Below are 27,877 nucleotides of genomic sequence, written 5' to 3'. Positions count from 1 at the left end.
AATGCAAACTGTCATGAGCGAGGGACCAAATAATATTCCAATAAATATTTTTATAAAAGAATAAACTGTCTCTGAAAATACTTTCATAGATAGATAGATAGATAGATAGATAGATAGATTGATTGATTGATTGATTGATTGATTGATTGTTTTCTGAGTGTCTTATTCCTTAACTCAGTCACAGCACGGTCTCTTCATTGAACGATAAATGAGTGACAAATTTCTGGCCAATCGCCGGCGCCGTTATATGAATAATTCATTGAGCCGGGAGCTTGTGGGCGTTAACGTTCTGCGCCAATATGAATATTCATAACGCGGCAAGATACTTTTATGTTTGACTGAACCTGCCTTTAAAATTTAATATAGTGCGGTTTTGATCTCACAAAAAACTTAATACTGCTCAGCGAAAGATAAAGCATTGTGTTATAAATATTCATGAAGCTCCGTGTTTGTGCGTATAAATATTAATGTGGTGGGCGGGGTCTCCTGGCTACTACGCAGTAAGCGTTTGGCGGTGCGGTCGGATCTCAGGCTCTGAAACGCTACAGAGTTGGAGTTTGGTGTGTAAAATGTTTGCTCCCGGAGATTTGGGAGACATTGAGCAGATTTATCGAGCTTTCCTTCAGCGTCGGTGTGATGAAGAAGGTAAGAAACTTTCACCTTCTCTATCCATATTTATAGGATTTTATTTATTCAAAGTGGCAAATGTTTTCAATGTGGGATTTATTTTTATTATTCTCTTGTTGTAGTTTTACCACTGCAGTTTGCATGAAGAATATATATTTAAAAAAAAGAAATAAAATTCGTATATTTAGATCGGAGTTGAGAAAGAAGAAGAACTGATCAGCTTTCTAGTTATTTCTAGAGGCAAAAAAGTTTTAAGGGTAAAAATAAATAAATTGAAATCATTTTGAGTTTACTTTAAAATTAAATTAAATCAGGAGATAATCAACAAACAAACATCACTTAAAAATAAATAAAACGAATAAATACATAGATCTGATAATAAAAGTCATAACTTCTTTTATTTTAACGTCATTGTAAATAATAACAAAAAGTAGGTAATAGAGAGAGAGAGAGAGAGAGAGAGAGAGAGAGAGGGGGGGGGGGGTTGTGGTGGTGAACCCTAGCTATTGATTTCAGTAAAATGATAAAGGCATGTCTACATTGTAAAGAATGTAATAAAAAGCAATGCAGTGTAAAGTTTTACAGTAAAGTGTTTTACATTGTGCTTTTATAGTATAGAGTTTCACAGTGTAGTTTTTCCCATGTAAAATTTCACAGTGTAACGTTTTATCGTAGAGTTTTACATTGTACAATTTTACAGTGTAAAGTTTTACAGTATAGTGTTTTACATTGTGCTTTTATAGTAAATAATTTTACAGTGTAGTTTTACAGTATAGAGTTTCCCCCATGTAAAATTTCAGTGTAACGTTTTATCGTAGTGTTTTACAGTGTACAATTTTACAGTGTAAAGTTTTACAGTATAGTGTTTTACATTGTGCTTTTATAGTATAGAGGTTTACAGTGTAAAATTTTACAGTGTAGAGTTTTACAGACAAGCGTTTTATGGAGTTCATTTCATCTAAGCTTGTGTGAAAAACCTGTTCTACGGTTGTTGAGACACTTGAACAAACTCAGCAAAAGGCATAAACACACAATTGGACAGTAACTGTGGACAGTTGAGTCCTGACATAATTGTTTCTAACAGAAGAACTTGATCAGACTCCCTCACCCCCACAGTCACACATGGAGGTGGAGGCTTAATGGTTTGGGGTTTTTTTGCAGCAGGGAAGGTTGAAGACTTATTCCAGAAAGTGAAAGGAATCCTGCTCCAACATGGCTGCCAATCTGTACTTCAGCACCATGTGATTCCGTCTGGACTGCGGCTCATTGGAACAAACTTCACCGTACAACAAGACGATGATCCGAAGCGCAGTTCTGAAGTCTGAATTCTGTGTGTTATTTAGAGAGCAGACAGACGTCTGGACTGATATCTATTATGGAACAACCTGCCCAGTCATCGCACCTAAATCCTGCTGAACTGCTCTGAGATGAACTGCATCGTTTTCAACTAGTGAAGAACATCTCTGGCGAGTTTTATAAGAGGCGCGGCAAAATGTTTCAGCCGAACGTTTGGAGAAACGAAGTGTCTGGAGAATGTTGAGAGTGTGTAAAGCTGTTCTTCATGCTAAGGGAGGAGTTTTAGGTGGAACATCTGTCACAGTCATAGATTTGTCTGGTCAAAGTCAATGTTTATGATGTTAAAGTACAGAAACAAAAGGAACATGCATGTGTCTCTCAAAAACCACAGAAGATGTTTCTTTTCCATCTCACTGATATTCAATTGTATTTGTTATAGTTGATGGACAATCATCTAATGCTGAGAATCATCTCTGCCTTCCTCGGCGTGTGTAAACACGTAAACTAGGGCGAGTGGGTGTTGTTTTTCCAAGAAGGAAAGAAAGAAGACTGGTTTTGCTTTTATGATGATGCTGATTATTATTTTGTTGGTGGTTTATAAAGAGCTAAAAACAGAACTGGATGAACCGGACTTCCCTCCCTCAGCGGAACCTGATCCACCACCTATTCAGGTTCAGCTGCAAGCAGAAGTGTGAAAACACACCATGACTTCAAACTGCTGTGTACATTCAGCAGGAACATGGATGGTTTGACCAAAGGTTTGTGGACACCTGAACATAAGATTGTTATCTGCTTCTTTTTAAACGTCCCGCTGCCACTTAGACCCCATGTGCTGTTACGGAAAGCTCCACTCTTCTGGGAAGATGTTCCACTAGATTTTGTGTCAGATTCATTTTGAGATTCAGGTGAGTCTCAAACAGGAAGGAGATATTAGTGACACACACACACACACACACACACACACACACCTTCAGGGCGGTTCCTCTGTCACTGCATGAGTATTGTTGGGGTTATTTGGAAATAAAAGTATCCTAGGACAACTGGACTGTGCGTGTGTGTGTGTGTGTGTGTTCATTCACACACAATTACATGTCGTCTGACTTTGTGTGTGCATATGTTATAAGCTGTGTGTGTGTGTGTGTGTGCGCGCATAGGTGTAGGCTTGCTGTAAAGTGTGTGTGTGTTCATGCTCATGCACATGCACATGAGCGTGCACACGTATAGGCGTGTGTGTGTGTGTGTGTGTGTGTACTATAATAACGCAATGCACCGTGATGACACAGAAGCACGTTCGAAACCACGCGTTTGCTCCATGAGACACGCTCGCTACACGTGTTTGTAAAACGAGACGTGTTTAAAAAAAAAGGGGGGGGGGCGTGCGAGATGGGAGGGGGGTGTCCCGCGCGCTGCCTTGACGCTGACCAATAAGACTGCGAGAAACTATTTGTTATCTGATTAATATTCATAAGTTACAGGCTCAAACGGTGTTCAGCTGGGTGTAAATTATTAATATTTATAAGCAATTGAAGCGATCGGCGTTCATCTATTTTATATTCATAAGCCATTAGACCAATTGGCGTTCGGTTATCTTATTAATATTCATGTTATCAGGTTAATCGGCGGGTGGGTTTGTGTCATTAATATTCATCATTATCAGCGGGTGTGCGTAGCTCATTAATATTCAGAAACGATTGGATGAATCGGTAGTTGGGTCTTATCTCATTAAAATTCATAAGATATTGGACCAATCGGCGTTCAATATCTTATGAATATGTGAAGCTGTGGTGAAGGTGGTGAAGGTGGTGAGATGAAGCCAGAGAGCTGTTGTGTTTATGTGTCCGAGCTTCAGCACTTCGAATACGGTTATTCGGCGTCGTTTTCATTGTTTGGTCGTTTATTATTTTTTTTGTAACGTATTTTCCGGGTATTATCGCCCGCGGTGCTGAATTATGGCCGGAAACACGGCGGTTCCGCTCCCCGTTGCTCCTGGCAACAGCAGCCCTCCGAAGACTTTACCTTCAGTTCTGAAGAAAATAATGGACATCCTTCCGCCCAATATTCTCGAGGACGGAGATGATGGTGAGGATGAAAACCTTCTTCTCTTTTTTTTTTTTTTTTTTAAATTAATTTCTTCTTCTTGAGGTGCTTCAGCATCAGGGTCCAGGAGCAGGTCCCAGGCTGGACCTATAGCATGGAGATAAACAGGAAAGTGAAACCTGCCTGGTGCATTTAATATCCTCCAGTTTTATAATTTTCTTATAAAACAAACAAACAAAAAAACCCCCCCCACCATCTGGCGTTTTTGATTCTCAAAAAAAAAAAAAAAAAAAAGATTTGAATGTAAATATTGTTTTTCTCTGAAAGTCCTTCATGTGGAGGTTTATGAAGCTTCAAATACCACACTCATGGCTTTCTTTTATCTACTGCATGAAATGTAGCAAGAAATACCACAAGATATCTAATGTTTCCAACAAGTGTCAGGTGACCATCTAATCAGAAAATAATAATAATAATAATAATAATAATAATAATAATAATAATAATAATAATAATGCACCTAAACACACTTCTGATCTCCTGCATCAGTATCTACTAGTATCGTTTCTTCTTGACTGTACTTTTATACACAAATATCTTCTTTTGCATTTTTATTCGTTTTTAAGGTTATTGTTTGTATTGTTTTTTCCCCCCATAGCCGTCCTTTCGCCTGACGTTATGATGAAATATCAGTAAAAAAAAAAGGCAACGTTTACAGTCATTTATTCACTGAGTAGTTCAGGGGCAATCAGTAGGATCTGGACTTCTGACTAGAAGGTCATGAGTTCAGCATCGTTTACCCACTCGGCTGCTGCTTTCCAGACCTGATGATGTATAGAATAATTCTGGAATACTTTGCATTTTTCCCTCGTTGCCTTCAGCTCTGTTTGTGGAATTTGATTGTGTAGACTTTTTTATTATTTGCTTTGAAAACAAAATCCTGGTGCTTTTACTTTTTAGCCAAATGAAAATGCCACCAATGGACTTTTTTGCCACTTTGCTCCAATCCCAGACCCCTGGTCCTGTAGAAAATAACCCCCCTGGATGACACGTGAATTCTGAGCGCCATTGTTTATTGTACAGAGATTTTTAGATTGGATTGATGAAGATCTTAAATAAGTAATAATAATGGCATCGATGTTGTTAAGAAGTCTGCGGTGAAATTTGTCGAATCGACACTGAAGTGACCTGATGACATTTTGACCCGATTGTATTCGGTATTCGCCATGCTGCTGTTTCAGGCTCGTTGCATTATGGGTAAAACTTGCAATCTTTGACCAGATTTGTCAGTGCTGGTGCTAGAAATGTAGGTCTTAGCGAAGTAACCAGATCTGCGTGCGATTTGTCACTTCTGGTATAACGTGTAAATAATGCGGAACCACCTGTAACCATCGCACGCACAGGGAAAATACCCAGCGACCAGCTCCTTACAGCAGGGGGCGTAGATGTGTACGTGACAAGATCATCATTTATATGGGGTAATAATTAAGGCATTTGATTCATTTCTTTTTTTTTTTACAGTCACGTCAACACTCAGGAGGAAATGCGCCAGGAGCGAGTTATTTATCTGATCTATGTGTAATGACGATCATGATTTATAGCACAGATTTCTGTAGCCCCGCCCACCAAAAAAAAACAAAAACAAAGGACAGACAGAGGCTTTAAAGGTGCAATAGGCATTTATTTTAGATTTTAGATTCGTTATTGCACAAATAATCTGAAAGATACCTAGAATGTAATAAAGAGAGGGAAAACTTTAGTTTGGATGCTCCTCATGTCAGTCATTTCGTAGACATGCTGATCTACAGACCAGTAAAGACCCTGGGAATCATGTCAGTGTCAAACCCACCTGATCATCAGAGACATTAGAGACATTGTGGTATGGAGTGTTCATTGTTGGCGCTTTGCAACTAAGAGACAGAAAAAAAACTCAGACACATCAAGAGAAAGTGAGATAGAGGGAGAACGAATAGAGAGAACGACTGGTCATAGCTGTTATATATATATTTATAAAAAAAAACAACATCATGTATGTTCCTAAACATTACCTGCAACCCAAAACGGATAAAAAGCAAAGCGTATTGTTTGTTTAATCTTAAAAAAAATGTGTAATAGCTTTTAAGCTGCTGTGGTTTAAGAGGAATAAAACATTATGTGTCTGACTGCAGTCTTTTGGTAATTGAACACTGTGGATTATTGATCAGCGATGTTCGCGTTTTCTTTGTCCATCTCAGAGATTGAGAAGGAGAAGCTGAGCTCGAGCGGGGACGGGGAACCTTGCGGAGATGGAGGCGGTGGCGGAGGCGGAGGATCCGGGGTCGCAAACGGTGTTTCGGCCTCGCTCACTCCCACAATTTGGGACAAGACCATCCCGTACGATGGCGAGAACTTCCACCTGGAATACATGGACCTGGACGAGTTTCTGTTGGAGAACCAGATTCCTGCCGCTCTGGAGGAGGAGCTGCACAAGAGTCTGGAGCAGGAGGTTCAGGGGGGTTCCCCAGCAGTCCCAGAATTTTCCCCGGCCGTCCCTCAAGAGTCCGGGGAGACGGAGAAAGCTGTAGACGTGCGGAAGATAAAAGGGGAGGACGAGGGGTGTGAGTGTGACAGGACCGAGTTCCAGGTGGTGACGATTGGCACAGGTGAACACACACACACACACACACACACATGTATACACACGATGATATAAAAGAGAAATTTCTAGATTTAAAATGGATGGAAAATAAATTGGTCCTTCACCTCCAGAGCCCAAAGATGCGCCTGGACGAGCCACACCGTCCTCAGTCCACCCTGAGGACATCGAAGTGAGCATAAATTTCCAGCCCGACCCGGCGGACCTGGTGCTGTCCAGCATCCCAGGGGGAGAGCTGTTCAACCCGCGCAAACACCGCTTCACCGAGGACGAGCTCAAACCCCAGCCGATGATAAAGAAGGCCAAGAAGGTGTTCGTCCCTGAGGAATCCAAGGTCAGACTCTGAATAGTGATTTTTTCAAAACATCCTGTGGCCTCATTCGTTCTTGAAGTGAACCGTGCAGCCATGACTGGGGACGGGTACCGAGGACAACTTAACCAGTTTCAAACCGGTCTTAATTTTCCGATGTCGTTGTAGCTAACGCTAATGCTCACTGAAACGCTCTCGCAGCACTTTAGAACGTTTTTGTTTCGTTCGTTTCCGTGGTTGTCGTAGTTCATTCTTTCGCTTGTCCAAATTTAATTGTATTATGACAACAAATGAGACCAACATGCAACAGCCAATCAGCTTTCAGTTGTTGGAGCGAATCTCTCGGATTGTAGCACAAACGAGAAAACGGATAAAATATTTTTGAATTCTGGTTAAGTGGCTCGGACAAGGCCGCTTGTCAACAACGTATTTGTGTGTGTGTTTTCCGATGTTGTGTTATAGGTCTTAAATTTCATTCTCAAAAGTCTTCAAAAGTCTTAAATTTGACTTGGTGAACAACAGAAACCCTGCTAAAGTTAAGCAGTAATAAATTAACGTTAGCATAACCGTATCAGTTAGCAGAATTGGTTACGATACCTTTTAACCGATACCCATCACTAGCTGGCTTTTTTTTTATCGTTATATGTTTGTATGTGTGCGATTATTTTTTTTTTTGGCTCCAGGTTCCTCAGTTTTGGATTTGATCTAGTATTTGAACCATATTTGGATCCGGAGGTACACGGAGCTTTGGACAGATGGTGCTGGTTGTGTTTGGCTCTCGTTCCTTATATAAAGATGGGATGTGTTTTTTTTAGCTTTCCTGGTGGTCCTATGTTTCCTGAGTAAAGCTCAGGCTTTGTTTTTTTTATGTAATAAAGATGTAGAAAACATGGCTGAGGTGAAATTAATCGATTCTGGATGTGACTTAAAAGCTCCTGGAGGATTCGAGGTCGTCACTGCGTCTCCGTATCGCTCCGTTTGCTTCATTTGCTCAAGCGCCTCCTTTACTTCTCTCATTTCAGGTTCCTTCGACTATAAAACGCATCTTGCTGGATTGTAATTTTTACAAAACCTCTAGAAAACGCTTTTCAGTTTGAAGTTTTTGTTCGTTTTATACAATAATTTCAATTTGATGGATTTCATTTGCTCAAAGATCTCGTCTCCTCACCAGTTCATCTCAATCCCCGTAATCATAGCTCCTGTCTTTCTCTGTCTTTCTAAGGATGAGAAGTACTGGTCAAGGAGGAAGAAGAACAACATGGCGGCCAAGCGTTCACGGGACGGACGGCGCCTAAAGGAGAACCAGATCGCCGTGCGCGCCAGTTTCCTAGAGCGGGAAAACGCCGCCCTGAGGCAGGAAGTGGCCGAGCTCAGGAAGAACTGCAGCCGCTGCAAGAAGATCGTGGCTCTGTACGAAGCCAAGTACGGCCCTCTGTGAAGGACAGAGCTCACCAGGTTACCAACACAATCATCTGTCTGTCCATCATTCACACAGGGATCATGGGCCACGTGCCAGGGGTGGAGATGGTTGGTTGTAGAGGATCAAAAAAAGGAAAACCCTGGACCGAAGCATGACATCATCTTTTCAACCAAAAGATCTTTCTTGATTTACCTTTCACCTGTAACTGAGGAGGAATACCAGCAGTGCAGGAGTAGTTACCTGGTGAAAAGATCTGAGGTGTTCCCCATGACCAGCGGTGAGCTACAGTTGTTTTGATTTGGAAAAAAAAAACTTCATCTGAACAACCCTTTCTGATTTCTGTACACCTGAGAAACAGAACTGGAGAAAGGATGAGATTATTAGGTACATTTCCTCACAATTCCTTACAATATCCTCACAATTCCTCACAATTTTTCCTCGTAAAAAAAGTAAAAAGAAAAAGGTAGCTAACGATGAAGCACCTTATCCGATGGCCTGCTGAGGTAATTCCCGCTAAAACAGGAAATCGGGGCGGGGCCTATAGAGTGGCTCCACCTCTATTTTCAATATATTTTTTAATAAACACTATTAGCCAATAGGGATTTGTTTACTTCACAAACGCATACCAACAGACAAAGACACACAATTCTGATAGTGTTTGGGTGGGACTTTTTATATTCTGATGAAAATATAGTGATTCTTGCTCTGAATTGGTGGGAGGGAGGGAGAGAGAGAGAGAGAGAGAGAGAGAGAGTAGTGCTGATTTTTGAACGCATATATGCTATATAGTCAAAAGTTTGTGGACACCTGACTACAAGACTGTATGCTTTTTTTTCTCTCATAATAACCTCCACTCTTCTGGGAAGATGTTCTACCAGATTTTGCAGTGATCCGTCTGTGATTCCTTTCATCAACAATGGTGTTAGTAAAGTCAGGTACTGATGGAGGTGAGAATGTGAGGAGGTTCCTGGGGTGCAGTCAGAGTGAAACATTCACCCCCAGAAGGTGTTCAGTAGGGTTTATAAGCAGGAGATCTTCCACAAACTTCCAACCCATGTAAAGCAGAGCCGGCTTTGTGCACACGAGCGTTGTGATGCTGGAACGGGGTTTGGGTGAAGGGAAAATTTCATGCTGCAGCATCTAAAGACTTCAAGGAAATAGTTTGGGGAAGAAACACACATGGGTGGAGAAGGCAGGTGTCCCAATACTTCTGACCATATACAGTATCTTTGTGGTTGTTTTTAAAGCACATTACAGGCTGATTTCAGAATCACCTCAAGGCTATTTCTCGTTTATTTTTTCAGGACACACACACACACACACACACACACACACACACACACAAAACATCAATTTGAATATTATTTTATTTAATGGTCAACATCCTGCTAATCACATGACTTCTCAAAATGGCCCTTCATTTATTTTATTGTTGTTGGGTTTTTTTTTTGTTTTTTTTTAACGATGAATTAAAATGTACACTACAGGATACAACACGCTTAAACTCGCACAGAGCAGATAAAAGGTTTCCTTTCATAAACAATATTGACAATCTTTTTAATGTATTGGAATGGTGAAAGACACAAGTTTCTGTCTTTGTCCGTCTGTCTGCCTGTCCGTCTGTCTGCCTGTCTGTCTGTCTGTCTGTTTGTCTGCCTGTCCGTCTGCCTGTCTGTCTGCCTGTTCGTCTGTCTGTCTGTCTGAACCTCCGTCCGTCTGCCTGTCTGCCTCTCCGTCTGTCTGCCTCTCCGTCTGTCTGTCTGTCTGTCTGTCTGCCTCTCCGTCTGTCTGCCTGTCTGTCTGCCTGTCCGTCTGTCTGTTCCTACCTCCATGCATACATACGGTATATTCACAGATATACCGTATGTAAAAGGGAATTTCAGTGTCATTACCAGTTTGAACGTCCTGATCGTGTCCCATCTGCTCATGAGATAAAAACACTGGTGCATCATCTTAAAGAAACGAACCGGTAATGAGACCGAAATTCGCTTTTGTGCAGCACAAACACTATCACCATTCTATCACTATCGCCGGAGGAAAACGTATGCGACGCGTTCACATGCCGAGAAACTCGTTCGCTCCCGTTTTCTTCTCCTGAGTGAAGCTCACGCACCAGCACGCTCCTTAACGTGGCACGTGAGGAGCACATGGATTTATTTATTCACTCCGAGTGAGGGAGTGTGTGTGTGTGTGTGTGTGTGTGTGTGTGTGCACATCTTCCATTTTCTCTTTTTTGGTTCTTCGAGATAAAAAAAAGGCAGCGTTCTTATATTCCCACACACACACACAAACACACACACACACACACACACACACACAATTTTATAATTATTTTTGTGGCAATGATGTCACTTTTACACACACACACAGCTTCATCCTTTTGGCGGTGTTTTATCCAAGCAAGGGCAGGGACTGTTATTCTTTCACCACAATGTTTATAGGACGCCTTCGCTTTCCACTCGACTCCGCGTCCCTTACGAGACACGCGAGACGTTTTGCATGAGACCTTTGTAAATAGGCCGATCCTCGAAATCCTTTTCTTCCGTCGCCTGGTGAACCCGCCTTCGCTGTAGTGATGAATGATGTAGAAGTGATGCCCACTGTTCGGCTTTTTCTCGGTGATTTTGTGCACCGATCCTTTTAATAACACTGATATTTCTAATAAAAAAAAAATTCTATTATCTATATTTAAATTTCTATGTATACAGAGTATAACCGAGTTGTTGTGCAGGGATTTATAATCATAAACTGTGACTGGTGCAATGGGCTTTCACGTTAACGTCAATATCAGGGCAATAGAGCGTAAAGGATTATAAAGTTCTCCAACAGGGGGTGCTGTGTGGATTTACTGAAAGAAAGATTTGAGAGAGTGAGCAATAACACTGGTTAGATGAAATCAGCTCTCTGTGAGACATAGTGTGTTTTTCTGCAGCCAGACTCCGAACGGCTTTTCTCTGTGGTGCACCGCGTAAACGGACAAAAGTATGTGCACCCCCTGGCCGTCACACCCCTGTGTGTATTCTCACCACAAATAGAGATGGAACAGAGATGGCTTTGTACGCCGTTTCTTCTGTGTACACAAACCTGAGCTCCATGAAGACATGGTGTGTGGCTTCTCAACCTCCTCAACCATGAATAAACACTAATCCTCACAGCTGCACACCACAATCAAGTGGGAAGACTTCAAGAAATAAGAGCTTATTTATAACAGTATAATCGGACAAACTTTTGCTCATCTAGCGTACATTATATGGACTAAAGTTTGTGGACACCCGATTAAACGTTATAAGCAGCTCCACTCTTCTGGGAAGATGTTCCACTAGATTTTGTGGAGATTTGTGTGAGAGTTCATTCAGCCACAAGGGTGTTGAGGCCAGAGCTCTACAGCAGGAGATCTTTCACACATGGAAAGCAGATCTTCATGGCGCTGGCTTTGTGCACAGGGGTATTATCATGCTGGAACAGGTTTGGGTCTCCAAGTGAAGAGAAACAGGGTGAACAGGGTGGTTTTTTGGAGAAGCACAGATTGAATTATTATATATAGTCTATAAAATATGTACTTTTTTGCTTTCTTCTGACTTTTAACTGCTGGTAAACAGATAACAGGAGCAGGATGATGATGATGATGATGGGCTTCCATTTCTCAATCATAATATTAGATACAGGGTATTTCATCTGGGGTTCTTTTGAAGAGAAAAAAGGTTTTCACCGTCTCTAAACGTAAGAGCAGCACAAGAAACAGTCGGAGGTTCGACGATAGGTCGGGGAAGGCCACGTGTTCTCGAAGAGGAAAACTCCATCTAGGATCCTCATTGTGCTTCACGTTCCTCTGAGATCATTCCTCCTTTGAGTTGTGTACGAATCGAACCTTTCTTATAATTACACAGTACTGAAACACATTTCCGATTTTTCTTCACGACATCGTGGTGAAGAACAGTTTAGTTTCGTGCTCAAGCTTTCAATTTTTTAACTCGTAGAGACGATCGTAAAATCAGGCTACGACGAGTCATGTGACATGTAGCACTAAATTCCTTCGCTGTAGTGTACTGATGATTTTAAGGTTTTTATTTCTAAATATTATGTGTATATTTGTGTTCATAGTAAAAGTATCGTGTAATGTCTGAACTCATCATGGACAATAAAGAAGACTTTACAATAACCGAATTTGCTCCTGGATCTGCTTTGTGATTGGCTGTTGCCAACTGCATGACACGTGTTTTCCCTACTTCAGACTCACTCACACACTCACACACACACTCACACACTCACACACACACACACACACACACACACACACACACACACACACACGGAACACTTGTGAGAATGTTCATTTCTCTATAGTCTGTATTTTGTTAGTATTCCACGAGTGAGACCGGTTACATAACAAACAGCCTCACCCCCAAAAGCAGGGTTACATAATACAAGTGTGCAAGAGAGAGAGAGAGAGAGGGAGAGGGAGAGGGAGAGGGAGAGGGAGAGGGAGGGGGGGGATTCACAAGCTGATGAGAAAAGAATGAAGGAGAAACAGGAGAGAAGAAAAGGAAAGAAAAAGAAAGTAGAGCGAGGTGAGGGGAGTGTTGGAAGAGAGGTTGTAAAAAAATAGAGGGGTAAAAAAAGGGGTGAAAGGGAGAAAAGAGAGGAGAGATGGAGAGTTGGGATGAGAGGAGAACAAGTGGAGAGATTGAGGGATGGGGAAAGATGATAGAAGAGATGAATGAGTGGATAAATGGGGAGAACAGGACAGGAGATTGGATGAGATGGATGGTAAGAGAGAAATGCGAGGAGAGATGGGAGGAAAGAAGAAGATGGAGGGATGACGGAAACAGTGCATGGAAGAAGGGAGGTCAGGTGAAGAGGTAAAAGGATGGAGGGAGGAAAAGACGAGAGGAGAAATAACTGGATGAGAGTGAGGTGTGTGCCTGGATGTGAGGAAGAGGAATATTATTACACAGAGGGAGGTGAAGGAGTGATGGGAGCGAGGGATTATTGCCTGGATGACAGAAAAGAATAAATAAATAGCGAGAGGATGATAGAGATGAAGAGTGGAGGATAAAAGTGCAGTAAAGGTTTATGGGACATAAGGAGGTGGATGAGAGAGGGGTGAAGGACAAATCCGGCCATCCATATGTGCTCTCACACACACACACACACACACACACACACACACACACACACACACACACACACACACACACACACACACACACACACACACACACACACACAGGGCAGCTCCTATAGCCCATAAAACACACACTGCAGCTGTACACATTCGCTCTTCTTCTTCCACTGACCTCCATTTTGTTCTCCTTCATTTCCTCAGTGGTTCTGTCTCAGATTGTCTCACTGTACACTTTCACTCCTCACTATCTAGTGCCTCAGTATAATGCGTCTCGTCCCAAATTCATACTTTACACTACCCCAAAATTATAAAAGTGTTCTTGCAGACTGGCTGGTGTGTGTGTGTGTGTGTGTGTGTGTGTGTGTGGTGTTAGGGGTTATTTCAAAGTCAAAACAATAAATTATTCAGTGTCATATCTATAGACCTTTTCCCAAGAACATTCTTGTGACCTGGCTGTAAATCTTCTTCTAGCTGGGTTTCGACTCTGTGTGTGTGTGTGTGTGTGTGTGTGTGTGTGTGTGTGTGTGTGTGTGTGTTTAGACTACACTTTTTTAATGCCCAAAAAGTCCACCCTGCACAGATCTGTGGAGCATCAGATCCCTCACCCGGTTCTTTCTCAGCAACGTCACAAACATCTACCAGTTACCGAATACCTAGTTAACATATTCCTATCTAGCATGCTAATCAGCATACTCCGCACCTGTTCAACTCTGAATGGTCAAAAAGCGTAAATTAATTGTCTCTAACAGCAGCTTTGATACTATTTTGATTGCTGGAACTATCTGCAAAAATTCATACGGATAGTTTTTCCAGGTTGCGTTATACAGTACAAGAGCGGCCTCTAGAGGCGAATCACTGACACCACGTGCTGTTTATTTGAAGCATCTTTTTACGTTTTTTATTAAATGTGTTTATGTATTTTTCTTCATTTTCCTCATTATTTATTGATATAATTATTCATATCGTTGCACATTTGAATGATTCAGTACTTTTTTTTTTTGACAATTTTATTGTAAGAAATAAATAAATACATTTAAATAACCATAAGTTGATTAATCAGTTATCGGTAAGAAAGATCCAACCTAGATTTCGGTATCGGTAAAAGCCAGTATCGGTCGACCTCTAGTTTCTATAGCAACGGCTCGTCAGATGCGGGTGTAATCATTATTGTATCGTTTTCAGGTTGAGAAGAAATCTCCATGACAAACAATTTTGCCGTATTGACAATAAAGAGAGATTCGTGACTGGGATTGAGAGTTCCTATCTACTAAATGTTAACATTGAATTTATGTATAAACGAATAAAAAAAACGGTTCTTCATTCAATAAACCGAAGTAGTTTAAGTGGAAGAAATGACACTGCAGAACATGATGTAATACAGGAAGAAAATCAGCACCGGTGTAACAGTAAACAGTAAAACTGATTATTTTCCAATATATTTCAGTTACAGGGTGTAATATCATGTACCTGAGGAAGGGGAGAAAGAAAAAGCAAATGTTGCTAAAATGACACTGATGGAAAAAAAACTATTAAACAACCAGGTGTTTTGTGTTTTACATATATTTTACTACAAAGGGGTTTTTTTTGCAAAGGAAAATAGAATTCAGTAATAAAAATCACTGAAAAACGAGCTACGGAAAGCTTTAAAGGCAAAAGACAAGAATCTTGGAATGAAGAAAAAAAAATCTCTCAGACATACAGTAGGTCTCATATACGCTATACATCCAAAAGTATTGGAACACCTGACTTTTCCAGCCATATGTGGTTCTTCTGCAGCATGTTACCACAAAACTGGAGAGACACAATTTTACCCTATCAAACATCCCAGACCCCAGGCCTCCTCATCTCACCTCCGTAACCACCTGACTTTACTAACACGCTTGTGGATCAAATCTGCACAAAATCTAGTGGAACCTAGAAGTTTTTCCAGAAGAATTGAGGTTATCATCAAAGCAAGTATGGAATGGGATGTTCAAAAGGGACACAGGAATCTTATGGTCAGGTGTCCACAAACATTTGGAATTTAGAATTTAAAAAGATTACTAAAACCTTCCACTAAAATGGAGTTTATGTACCTTAATTTGTCAGCAATGACGTTTCGAGATCTCAAACCCTTAACATAGAATAATAATAATAAAAATAATAATAAATCGTAACATTTTCCAGTTATGGCTCTATTGCTTCATCTCTCAGATCAGAGGCTGAAAGGTAGAACGAGCACGAGCTCTCACGCCCACATGTGCTGCAAGAAAACATTTGCGTAAACCTCTGAAGAAGGTAAATAATCCTCAAATGCAAATATTTAACTAGAAGTTGCCCACGATGGCCACGCCCATGATGGCCACGCCCCCTCTGCTCTCTGACAGTCGCACGCTCGGATCAGGACATTCCACAGCACAGGCGGTCGATCCTTCCTTTATCTTCTGCAGTTAGAGACACACACACACACACACACACACACACACACACACACACACACACACACACACACACGAGCAGGACGTCCTGCTTTCTCTCCACAAAGAAAGACAGGTGGAATAACAGCAGGGTTTATGATAGCATATTACGGAAAAGCAGCCGCTCTTGGCCAACAGTCAGATCTCAGGCCAGCGCCATGCTGTTTTAGCAGCTTTCTATGTTCGGAAATGTTCACCATCTCAGTCCAAGACTGCAGAAAATATATACATGACCAAAAGTATTGGAACACCTGACCTTTCCATCCATATGTGCTTCAACAAAAATAATTGGAGGCAAACGAATTGTATCGACGTCTTTTGATGCTGTGCCTTGAAATTTTCTCTTTTCTTGATGTTCCAGCAACATGAAGATCTGCTTCACAAGTGTGTGAAAGATCTGATATAGAGGTCCAACCCTATTTAGGATGAATATGAATGCTGACTGCACCCCAGGCCTCCTCACCTTCTCACTGTGGCTGAATGAATCTCACACAAATCTCCACACAATCTAGTGGAACATCTTCCCAGAAGACTGGAGCTCATTACAACAGCAAATGGGAATTAAATGCAAAATGGGATGTTTATAAAGAAGAACCAATCTTATGGTCGGGTGTCCACAAACTTTTGGCCATATTATTCATTAAGAAAGACTAACTAGGACAGGATGGATATTATTGGATATTATTGTGTTCATGTGAGCTTTACATGAGAACTTGTTCAATTTTGAAATACAGCAGGTCAGAGTTTCAACCAGTCACGATGGTGCCGTGACCCGGAGCATAATCACCTCACACTCTCAGAAAAAGGTATCAAACTGGACTTTTCCTTGTTGGTGAAGCAGATGCATGAACAGTCGGGGTGTGTTTAATTTAGAACAGTAAATACTCTTGTATACTCTTGTAGAGAAAGAATGAGAAAGAGACGGGGTGAAGAAAGATGAAGAAAGGAGTGGATGAGGAAAAAGAGGATGTAGAGCGAGAGTGACGGATGGAGAGATGGCAAGAGGCACAGCCGGTTCTAGGACATTATATTAGGGTGGGCTGGTACAAATAACAGGTGGCCAATCAGTGGTTGTGGCCCCAAAACCTAATCCACTTCTCCCAATAACTAATATTTACAAAATTAGGAAAAAAAATCTAATTCAAAATAAAACTGAACAGGAATAATGAAAACCGCAAAAATCACAAAATGAACCTATTTTTAGAATTTCTTTTTTTTTTTAGAAAATTTTCTTTTATTTTAATTCATTACTTAACGAACAAAGACAGTATAAAAACATTATATAACCACTTATCAATCTAATAATTTTTTTTTTCCCCAGAATTTTACCAAAAATGTTGCTGTTGCATTGTTTTTCAGTTATACAACATCCTTTTTTCTGTCTAGCTATTGTTCTGTCCATCCATCCATCTGCAGCATTAGTCTCCTGTTTCCCACAGAAATAATCTTAACAACCTCATCTACATCTAAGGTTTTTGGTATGGATTTCTCATGGGCTAAGCTCTCTAAATTCCTTTCTAATGCATGATGGGGTGATGATTGGGGTTTTGATTTCTTCTTAGTGTAAAGAAGAAACAACACATGATGCTGAAAACACCAGTTCCCAGGTCACCAGCCATAGTCATGTGCACTACCAGGAAGGATTTAATGAGCGGTATACGTTACGGAAATCCCGCTTTGGGTAACGAGCTAATACGGGCTGGGATAGCATTTCGTTATTCAAGTCGCTATCCGCCTGGACTGGTGCTGAAACACCTGGACTGGTGTGGACCGAAGAGCAGTGCTCATGGAGCGTAGATTAAAATTAGCCGTAGCCTCTGATGTGCTAACAGCAACATCGCTACAGACGCATGTAGCGCTAGGCTTAAAAAAAAAACCCTACATCACACACATAACGGCCGTTGTATAAAGTGTAATACATCTCAATGCCGGTTAAACGAGCATCGGTTAGTTGCTGCACAACAATCACAAACTGAGAAGAGTTGACAAATTTTCAAAAAAGCCAGCATGAAGCTAAAGCTCGTAATCGTGTTAAACTGAACGTAGTGTGAGGTGAGTGGTGAAAAACTATTGTGCTGCTGAGGAAGAGATTTGGCTGTACGTTGCCCACTTAATTAAAAGTTAAATATCATGCTGGTATTTTTTTTTTATTTTTCCCATTTGCTAAAAAATAAAATGAAACTCGGCCCTGGCGAAAGGGTTGGAAAGAGAGACGTAAAGGGATGTAAAGATAAAATAAATATATTTCTTTCTACATTCGGACACATTAGCAGCCAGTCTGTTGAATCATTCTACCAGATCTAGATTATCCTGCCGAGATCTCACGTCAAACCGGCTTTAGTTGGCGCGTACCATCTTAGAAAAGCCGGTCATTAGACAGTTAAATTTGTTTTGAGGGTGGAAGAGGCTTTGCAGTGAAGATTTAAAAATAAAGAACTAAACGCTCAGCTTTGCGTGATGTAACGAGAGAGAAAGCAGCCGTAAAAGGGTTTAGCAGTCTGGGACAAGCAACCTTGTGTCAGATTCCATCCAACATCTGGCCTGAACGTCGAGGCGAAACCAGAACACAAGACCTTCTACTCAGTGAGACTTTACATTATACTGAGGAAGGTGCTTTATTGGAATAGCTGATAGGATTTGGCAGCTGGACTCTGACCAGCTGGGAGCGATGACGGGACCAGGCACCAGCCCAAAATTATTATTCTTATGAGTCTGGAGATCTTCTACGGCTATGGTTTATGCAAATGGGACACTGACTGAATTTTGAGTATGCAAACTGGTCGATAAATCCGGTTTAAACCAGCCAGCTGCCATTATTCAAATCCTAATTAACCTAAAAAGGAAAATTTTTATTTTTATTTATTTATTTTTTTTTTTTTACACACAATTTCCATACATAAGGTACAATCCACAACAAATTTGTTAAACACACTTTATTCGTTTCATCTTGCATATTATATGAAATGTACTTCTATATTTTTTATATATATAGAGATCATTAATTATAGTCATTTCTGAAAAAATAACCTCAGCACATAAGAAACTAAATAAAGGATATCTCAACATAAGAAATATATATACACAGGTCATTGTTTATACTGTATATAATATCTTACAAACGCTTTTTAAATTCTCTCTTGGAAAAAAAATGCACAGGAAGAAAAAAAATGGAAACAAAAACGTAACTAATTACAAACGAATAAAAAAATACATCGTTTCAAAACCACTCGTAATCGTCGAACCTCTGGACCTTCTCTACTAGCAAAAAAATAAAACAAACCACTCGAATATGGTGGTCGTGAAATGGGCTGGACTTTGAGGGATGCTGTGAAGGACAGTTCGGTTGGTAGATCTTCAGTTAAGTCTCCAGAAATCGGATTAAAATCAACCTCCATGACTGAATGAGTGTGGATCAATGGACTGTTGAAAGGTCAAAGATTTTTGTGACTAATGTGTGAAAGGCTAAATGAAAACATCGATGAGGATAAAGAGAAATCGGTCGACATCGTCTTAGAAAAATCTGTCGCATTCATAGTTCCAAACCAAAGTCCAACCTCTGAAGGACACCAAGCTTAGCAATCTAACTGCCATTGTTTGAGCTACTGCTGAAGCTTAGAGCTGCCCATACACCCATTTCTATCCTTCCACCCTCTCATTCATCAGTCATGAGTCTTTCTGCTATACCCAGTCCTTCCTTCTTACCTTCACGCATTGCTAGCTCTGCATTCCTACAGGAGAACATCACCACAATCACAACCACTACATTAACAGTCATCTCGCCATCTGCCTATAACTACAACCTCACCATATTATGGCTTTTTGAAAATTAGAACTTGGTCTTCCTGAAGCAGTTTCACAGCTTTAAAGCATTTCTCCATTTTTGACTTCTCCTGATACGAAACTAGTCCCGATACCCCTAGTGTGCATCGTGTCCTGACTTGCATTGCTCTCCTGAACCACAGTATAAAAAAAAATATATATAAAATAAAAACAAAAAAAAGGTGCAGGTTGCCACAAAAATAAAATCCCCACAGTGACGCTTGGCAAAATTTAGTCCTAACCTCACTGAACAAAAGCTTCTCAATGTGATTAAACAGATTCCTGAACCTCAACCTGAACAAGCTCATGCTGCTCAGCCAGGTCACAGAACTACAGCTTTAGTGAGGAACACCCAGGTTGAATTAGCATTCAATGCAAAACATCTGTGCAGTAGAAGGTTGGTCATTTCCCATTGATTTGGGATGTGAAATGAAATGAATAACCTTTGAATACAAACAAATCTATAGAGGGAAAAGTTGACAACTTATTTGTATGCAGGGGACACAATTTGGAGAGGAAATAAATTCCAGAAGACATCTTTGAAACATTTCTAAACACTTAATTGGCCAATACTACAGGTTGAAAAGCTTGGCTGGAGTACTGTAGGTTGTAGCCCCCCAGCCCCTCCATGAAAGACATTCTACTGTTTCCTCCAATGATACCCATAGCATGGCCTGGTGGTGGGTTAGAAAAGGGATCAAAGGTGGCATGGGGGTGAGGAGCAGGGCCTGGAAGTGGAGGTGCATGGAAGGGATCGGTGTGGGACATGTGTGGAGCCTCAGCTTCAAAACAAAGAGGCCCCTGGGACGCAGGGTAGACAAACTCTTTGGCATTGGGGGAGAGCTGGCTGGAGACTGGACCAGCCAGGGAGTGCATGGACAGAGATAGGGGCTTGTGCTTCACCAGCCCAGGTGGCGAAATGGAGGACATGGCAGTTGGGGAACAGCTCAGCATTCGCTGCTGAGGAGCACCGACAGTGCCGGCTCCACCAACCACCACGCCGGATCCAATACATTTCTTCATCTTGGTGGAACCAAACTTGGTGGCAGCAAAGCTAGCTGTGGTGAAGGTGATTGGTTGTGGAACAGGACGCGAGCTGGGTTGGGCAGCTGGATGAGGGTAGGCCATCCCTATACTTGGTGGAGATGGAGAGGAGGTGTCCGAGTGCACAGTGGGATCCGTCGGAGTGCTGGAGCCTGCGTAGCTGAACAGACCTTGACAGAGCGGCGTGGGTGAATTCGAGAGCGACGGAAGCACGACCGGTGAGGCCTGGCCGCCGATGGGCACAAAGACCTGAGCATCTGGATTAAAGCCCAAATTCTTTCCATCCTCCAGCTCAATGTCTCCTTTGCAAAGCCCTCCTATATGTTCCGATACTTCAGCTTTATTCCCCAAACCTGGTGGGTCCTCCATGTAGAGAACTTTCATGGCCCCTTTCTCACCAATCTGATAGGACACTTCATATGGGTCGATCCAGATGCTGAGCTCTGAAGGGACATTGGCACGAACTTCCTCCATGTCCAGTCCACTCCTCCTGGCTGCCAAGTCCACCACAGGGTCCCCAGGGACTCCGAGATGAAGGCAGCGGAAGGCGGAACCACGTAAAGGAGCCTCTGGATACCAGTGACCTTCGAAGCGGGACACCAGGATGCGTTCCAGCTCCTCTCCGAAAAGGTCCGCTCGCCGTCGCGGAAGCTTGTTGTACAAGTAGGACACTATGAAGTTAAGTGCGACTTTTACCTCTAAATGCATGGCTGAAGCGACAATTAAAGGGTTCAGAACACGATGTTTGCGTCCTGTAATTCTCTAGGGGTTCTGCATCTTGTAAAAAGATGGAAAAGGGAGTAAAAATCCTTTTCAGTGCTGTTTTTATTATAAAAAAAAAACAAACAATAAACCAATTGTTTCAGAGTAGAATGTCCAGGCGTGATCAGTCCAGACACAAAGACCCTCCTTCTCCGATCTAAAAAAGGATGCAAGAAAATACCATTCAGTCACACATACGCAATATATACAGTATACGAATCTGTGTGCATTTTAACCGAAACTATGGCTGAGGTAGCAATTTAGGCGCATCTCAAATCCCTCATCAAGTCCTGATGAGCACATCAAAATCAAGAGTGAACGAGAGCAACACTGAAGGCAAGACATTGCTAATACAAGCATCTATTACCTGTAATCATGCTAATCATGTACTTGAAAATCTTCATAAACAGAGAAAACACAGTATAATACTTTTTTCAGTAAAATTTCTCTTTTTTTTAGGAAATGGCACAATTTACGGTAGGGACCGAGAGCTCATTAACAAACAGAAGACACAGAAGGCTTAGCAAGCTAGTCATGGCCTAATTCAAAATCAAACCCGGTGCACAACATCTTAATCCGATTTTTTGTCACTTTTGTCTTGTACGCTGATCAGGCATAACATTTTGAGCGGTGAAGTGAAGAGCATTATCTCGTCATCATGGCACCTGTAATGGTGCGAGTATAAGGATTTTGAGCGAGTTTGACAAATTGTGACGTCTAGACGACCGAGTCGGAGTATGCCCAAAACTGCAGCTCTTGTGAGATGGTTCCTGGTCTGCAGTGGTCAGAAAGGAAAAAAAATTAAATAAAAACTTTGAGAAGAACCAGACTCTAATAGGCAACCCATCCTCATCAAACTCCATCAGTTCCATCACTGTTGTACTAGTCAGTGACTGACACTCAAATGCAGAACTGTTTGTATAAACTGCACTACTGAGCCCATTGTAGCAGAGCGTAGATATTAATTACAGTCCAAATCCATCCTCAAAGTTCTTGGGTTGCTCAGGAACTTGACACTTCACACTCAATTAGAATACGAAAGTTCCTACCTACAAGAAACCTATAAAAATGGTGAAAAAAAGTGAAAGATGTTTCTCCAACAGATTTCAAAGTGGTTCTGTATTTCTTATGTAACTCTGCAGAGTTTATAGGAGCTGGTTACACTGTAGGCTATTTTTTACTGGATAGCAGACGGAAACATGGCCTGGGTCTGAAACTGCTCCCCATCTCCTACATCGTGCACTATATATGGAGTCTGCCATTCTGTAGTGTCTGAATCCTGAGTGAACAATTTCATCCCCTACATTCACTCACTCACTTGTACCAACAATGCAGTCTGGTTCATCCAAACTTCCTACATCTTCAAATAGAGATGGTTCCACATGCAAGCCTTAAAGATCCATGAAGTTACAGAGCAACTCGAGAACGCTGAGGATGGATTGGACTGTAATTAAAATCAACAGTCTACCATTGTGGCTAAGGACAACGGTTTGGATGAACAGTTGTGCATCACTGAATAGTACAATAACAGTGATTGTGATGAGGATGTGTTACTTTCTGATGCTGGTTCCTCTCAGATTTCATTCCTCATAACTTCTCAGGGAAATTTTCCATTGCCGCAGTCAGCACTGGCTTGCTAGTTAGAGATAAACTTAAGAAAAACTTAGGCACTAAACTTGTACATTCGAACTTCATTATTTCTGTAAAGCTGCTTTGGGACGATGTCTGTTGTTTAAATCACTTTACAATTAAAGACGAATTAAATCCTTATATCAAACGTGACAAAAAGTAACCTCGTTTATAGGAGACACTGCAGATGTTAGTACAGGGTGGGTGACCATCTCTCCTCTCTGAAACAGGATTTTTACACCAGAGTCCCAATTTGTTCAGTCGTTTTCATTTTCATACTTTCTAGTAAACGATTTCAGATGCAGAAAACCTCCAGGTATTACAAAGTAGAAAAACTTTCAATTAAAACAATTCAAATATTTAAATTGTCATCAAGTTATATGGAAAATGGGTCAGGAGCTGGTAAAGATTGGGTTAGTGTTTGGCATGACTATGCTAGGTTTTTTATATATATATTATATATATATTCCAAAAACAAAACTTTTACAAAAGTTACAAATAAATACAATGCTGTGACCTGCTTTGTTGTTTCTATTACATTATTAAATGACATTCAATGTATTTTCTCTTCGCTACATTTTTTTTTTTTTTTAATAAACAAACAATGCTAGTCGCCTGATCAAGATGGCCGCTTAGTGTTAAAACTACGGCTCCCAGGCACCCCCGCTCCGTGACGTCATAACCGCGCGTCTCCGCCTTATCAAAACAGACCGGGCGAATGGTGCTAGCTGATAATATCTTTAAGACGAGGCACAATATTTAAGGCGGTATATCTTGTAAAAATGTGCGTGTCTATTTTTCTAGAAAAAGACGCGTTTTTATACCGTTTCACACCGGAAATACGCGAAGGTAAGGTCATGGAGACTTAGCAGGCTAATGTCGCAGGTTGATGTGGTCACTAATTGGCTTTGGAAAGCGGTCATTAAGGCTGATGTTTGCGTTTATTTTCCTGGAGGAAAAATCTGAGGTATTAAAATAGAAGATGGCGTGGGGCTGGTTACCTCAATTATGACATGTACATTAAAAAGCCCACAGTCGAATTACAATACAATGTGTATTTGCTGAAATACAATGTCAATGTTTATAGCATCCTGGTGATATTTAATGAAAAGCCATAAATAAGATCGTTTTAGTAGAGAAACAGTTTTACTTCTCAATGTCACTCAATGTCATGCGATGCAAAAATCTGCCATTCCATGAAAACACCAAGTGAATGAGACCCACACAAGCACGACCTGTTTTGGTTCTGATCTTCTGCACTACCATCAACCCCAGCTTTCCTTCTACCTCCTGAGATGTTTCTGAGATGTTCCCTCAGCACTAAAATCATCCTGCTTTCTTTTCTTCCAAACTATTTTCATGCAAAATGAAGGCAAAGTGTGTGGGAGGCTCAGGGCTGCTCTTCAGTGTCCATCAGCAGGTGTTTGGTTTGCATTAGGCTTTTGTTTATCCAGCTGGGATACACACACACACACACACACACGTCTAAAATGCAATCCCAAGTAAAACACCCAGGGTTTTCAATTTCACAGGATGAGCAGATTACGCCATGAGATTTCCACCGAGATGGATTTTAACATCCAGGACATTTTTTTTTTAAATGACAAAAGAAGAGTCACATTGGGGAAATCCTGGGATCTAAACAACCTCTATGGGATCTAAACGAACAATAAACTGCCAAAAAAAACCACCATGCCTTATGTATACAATCCAGGAAATACATGCATATAAAACTGACAAGGATCTACATTTCAAGAGATCAGAATAAATACAATATTAATAATAATAATAATAATGCACAATATCTGGCTGCTTTCTGATCCATAAATCAAGCTGGTAGAAAATACACCCCTGTAAAACCCAGTAAAATGGACGACAGACCTGAAACCAATCATTCAACACTGAAAAACACACATTTAGGGAATAAACAGGACACACATCTAATCATCATGCAGATCAGACATATCAGATATTAGAAATAATATCAGATCTCCAGCGTACTTACCTGCGGTTTATTATTATTATTAGGATATTATTATTATTATTATTATTATTATTATAATGAGGATGCTGATGAAGATTATTATTATTTATTCTATATTTCCTGTGAAAGACGGTTTGGAAACACGATGCTGGAGATTTGTTGTTTTTAATCCTGAACCCGTAATAAACCCTGTAGATATAAAAGGATAAAAATCTATGAATGAGTGATTACAAAGCGTCTTCTGTCCAGACGCCGCCGCCGCCGCACTTCATCCTACAGCGGCTCCGGAAACTTTACTGTTTGTCAACCTCGCGCATTTATACCGAGCACGTTCCGGGACACGCCCCCTATCGGTGACGAGTAGGAGCCGGAACTACTTCCTGGCCCTATTGTGTGTGTGTGTGTGTGTGTGTGTGTGTGTGTGTGTGTGTGTGTGTGTGTGTGTGTGTGTAAAAATAATAAAGTAAGAAATACAGTGTGTATTTATATATATATATATACGTACAGTACAGACCAAAAGTTTGGACACATCTTCTCATTCAAAGAGTTTTCTTTATTTTCATGACTATGTAAATTGTAGAGTCACACTGAAGGCATCAAGGGCTATTTGACCAAGAAGGAGAGTGATGGTGTGCTGCGCCAGATGACCTGGCCTCCACAGTCACCGGACCTGAACCCAATCGAGATGGTTTAGGGGTGAGCTGGACCGCAGAGTGAAGGCAAAAGGGCCAACAAGTGCCAAGCATCTCTCGGGGAACTCCTTCAAGACTGTTGGAAAACCATTTCAGGTGACTACCTCTTGAAGCTCATCAAGAGAATGCCAAGAGTGTGCAAAGCAGTAATCAAAGCAAAAGGTGGCTACTTTGAAGAACCTACAATATGACATTTTTCAGTTGTTTCACCCTTTTTTTGTTATGTATATAATTCCATATATAATTCCACATGTGTTCATTCATAGTTCTGATGCCTTCAGTGTGAATCTACAATTTTCATAGTCATGAAAATAAAGAAAACTCTTTAAATGAGAAGGTGTGTCCAAACTTTTGGTCTGTACTGTGTATATATATATATATATATATATATATATATATATATATATATATATATATATATATATATATATATATATATATATATATATATATATATCAAATATTTATACACCGTATTTCTTGCTTTATCATTTTCTTTTATATAATACTTTTTTATAAAACGATTTTTATTATTAAACATTTTATTATTTAGTTTTTACATTTGTAAAGCACCAGCACACCATGACCAATAATAATAATAATAATAATAATAATAATAATAATAATTAAAGAAGAAAAAGTAGAAGAGGAGGAAGAAGAAGAGAAGAAGAAGAGAAAGCTGTGCATTATGTTTTTTATTTATTATGTGTGTATATAAAATGTGTGTGGTGTTATAATTTTATAATCAATTATTATTATTATTAATATTAATTATTATTATTATTATTAAATATTATTATTATTATTATTATTATTATTATTATAATTATTATATTAAATATTATTATTATTATTATTAATTATTATTATTTATTATTATTATTATTCTTATTATTATTATTATTATTATTATTATTATTATTATTATTATTATTATTATTCACCTTTGGACTTATTTGATGGATATTAACAGCTGCCTCACCTATGGTACAGTCAATGCCTTTATTTATTACTTTATTATTATATTTATTATAAAATAGTTTTAGTTTTGAAGCTATTTTTATTGCACCACTGTGAAAACCTCCTTTCACATGCAACCCATAATACCAATAAATAAGATGTTCTTATTATATTATATTATATTATATTATATTATATCATATTATATTATAATATGTAATATTAGATTAGATTAGATTAGATTAGATTAGATTGGTTGCTCCTAGTTGACATGGCGAGCTGATATTTCTGTTGGAGAGGCTGTGCTTTGGTGTGCGAAGCTAAAAATAAGAGCTGTGATGGCAACAGGACTTCTATTGGACAGTAAAAAGGAAAAGGCAGCTTTAACTGGACAAGTGTGTGAGCAGCCAGACTGCAGAGTAAAAGCCTGTGTGGAAAAGTGCATCATGGGTAGTGTAGTTTGTGCTCGTGATCTAAACTGGGTTCGGAAACGTTTTGCAGTCAGGGGATCTTTTAAATATAAAAAACTAAAATATCAGGATTATTATTGAGATATTTTTACATAATTGTATTCATTATTTAAAAGTGTGCACAAAAATTCTGGTTATTTCTTTTTCTCCCTGAATTGTAGGATTACGGATTAAGGGATTAAGGATTAAAACAGTAGATTTGTGATCAGGGTGATTTCCACTCTTTACCACTGCACAAAAAACGCTGCTTTAAGAAGCAAAATTTACCTTCATCAACACAAAGTTCATTTTGAGGTGTTTTTTGTTTTTTAAAAAAAGCTTTGATAAACTTCGAGCAATAACTCGTCACAAAAAAGCTGTGCACTCATTAGCACTGTATCACTGACCAGCTGATCATGTTTTTAGTATCGAGTTTAAGTTTCTATCCAATCATATTTCTGCCATCAAATCACATGCTGCCGGTGTCAACGGAAATCTGGCGTGAGGGCTTCAGAATCAACACTGCGTGCGCTCAATCACGTGCTGTGACTGTGAGTTCACCACACCAAGGCCCTCTAGAAAGCATCCAATAACATCAGCATTTTCATATCCATTGATTGGATGGTCGAACT

The 27,877-nt window shown here is 40.2% G+C and overlaps 3 protein-coding genes and 1 long non-coding RNA gene across 8 annotated transcripts in view; 2 read left to right on the top strand and 2 right to left on the bottom strand.

The window, feature by feature from the left end:
• Positions 1–27,877, top strand: part of txn2 (thioredoxin 2) — a 149,989-nt gene that overhangs the window by 95,900 nt on the left and 26,212 nt on the right. The window lies entirely within an intron of this gene.
• Positions 436–12,489, top strand: tefb (TEF transcription factor, PAR bZIP family member b). 5 transcript variants are annotated; one of them, XM_083545324.1, is made up of 6 exons: positions 507–645; positions 1,789–3,065; positions 3,148–4,002; positions 6,195–6,602; positions 6,709–6,929; positions 8,128–12,489. In XM_083545324.1, exons 3-6 carry the CDS (start codon positions 3,873–3,875, stop codon positions 8,341–8,343), a joined length of 975 nt encoding a protein of 324 aa, XP_083401450.1. In that variant the 5' UTR covers positions 507–645; positions 1,789–3,065; positions 3,148–3,872; the 3' UTR covers positions 8,344–12,489. The 5 variants fall into 5 exon arrangements, 3 of the variants coding, with proteins under 3 accessions (XP_083401449.1, XP_083401450.1, XP_083401451.1); XR_014534197.1 differs by lacking the exons at positions 1,789–3,065; positions 3,148–4,002 and having other exon boundaries at positions 436–645; positions 8,128–9,391; positions 9,550–12,489; XM_083545325.1 differs by lacking the exon at positions 3,148–4,002 and having other exon boundaries at positions 1,789–2,681.
• Positions 12,335–12,771, bottom strand: LOC310728157. The gene is made up of 2 exons (XR_014534201.1): positions 12,599–12,771; positions 12,335–12,550 (listed from the first exon to the last, which is right to left on the bottom strand). It is a non-coding gene; the product is annotated as an uncharacterized lncRNA (long non-coding RNA).
• On the bottom strand, positions 18,825–25,454 carry tob2 (transducer of ERBB2, 2). Its single transcript, XM_083545434.1, has 2 exons — positions 25,166–25,454; positions 18,825–21,688 (listed from the first exon to the last, which is right to left on the bottom strand). Exon 2 carries the CDS (start codon positions 21,475–21,477, stop codon positions 20,284–20,286), a length of 1,194 nt encoding a protein of 397 aa, XP_083401560.1. The 5' UTR covers positions 21,478–21,688; positions 25,166–25,454; the 3' UTR covers positions 18,825–20,283.

Source organism: Silurus aristotelis (genome assembly GCF_946808225.1).
Source record: "Silurus aristotelis genome assembly, chromosome: 6".
Lineage (NCBI taxonomy): Eukaryota > Metazoa > Chordata > Actinopteri > Siluriformes > Siluridae > Silurus > Silurus aristotelis.
This window is presented reverse-complemented; position numbering and strand designations above follow the sequence as displayed.

Excerpts from the sequence above, each read along its gene's own strand:
- tefb (XM_083545323.1), top strand. The coding sequence starts at position 468 with ATGTGGTGGGCGGGGTCTCCTGGCTACTACGCAGTAAGCGTTTGGCGG. Across the intron at positions 646-6,194 it reads GCGTCGGTGTGATGAAGAAG|AGATTGAGAAGGAGAAGCTG; the intron begins GTAAGAAACTTT and ends TGTCCATCTCAG. Across the intron at positions 6,603-6,708 it reads GGTGGTGACGATTGGCACAG|AGCCCAAAGATGCGCCTGGA; the intron begins GTGAACACACAC and ends CTTCACCTCCAG.
- tob2 (XM_083545434.1), bottom strand. The coding sequence starts at position 21,477 with ATGCATTTAGAGGTAAAAGTCGCACTTAACTTCATAGTGTCCTACTTG.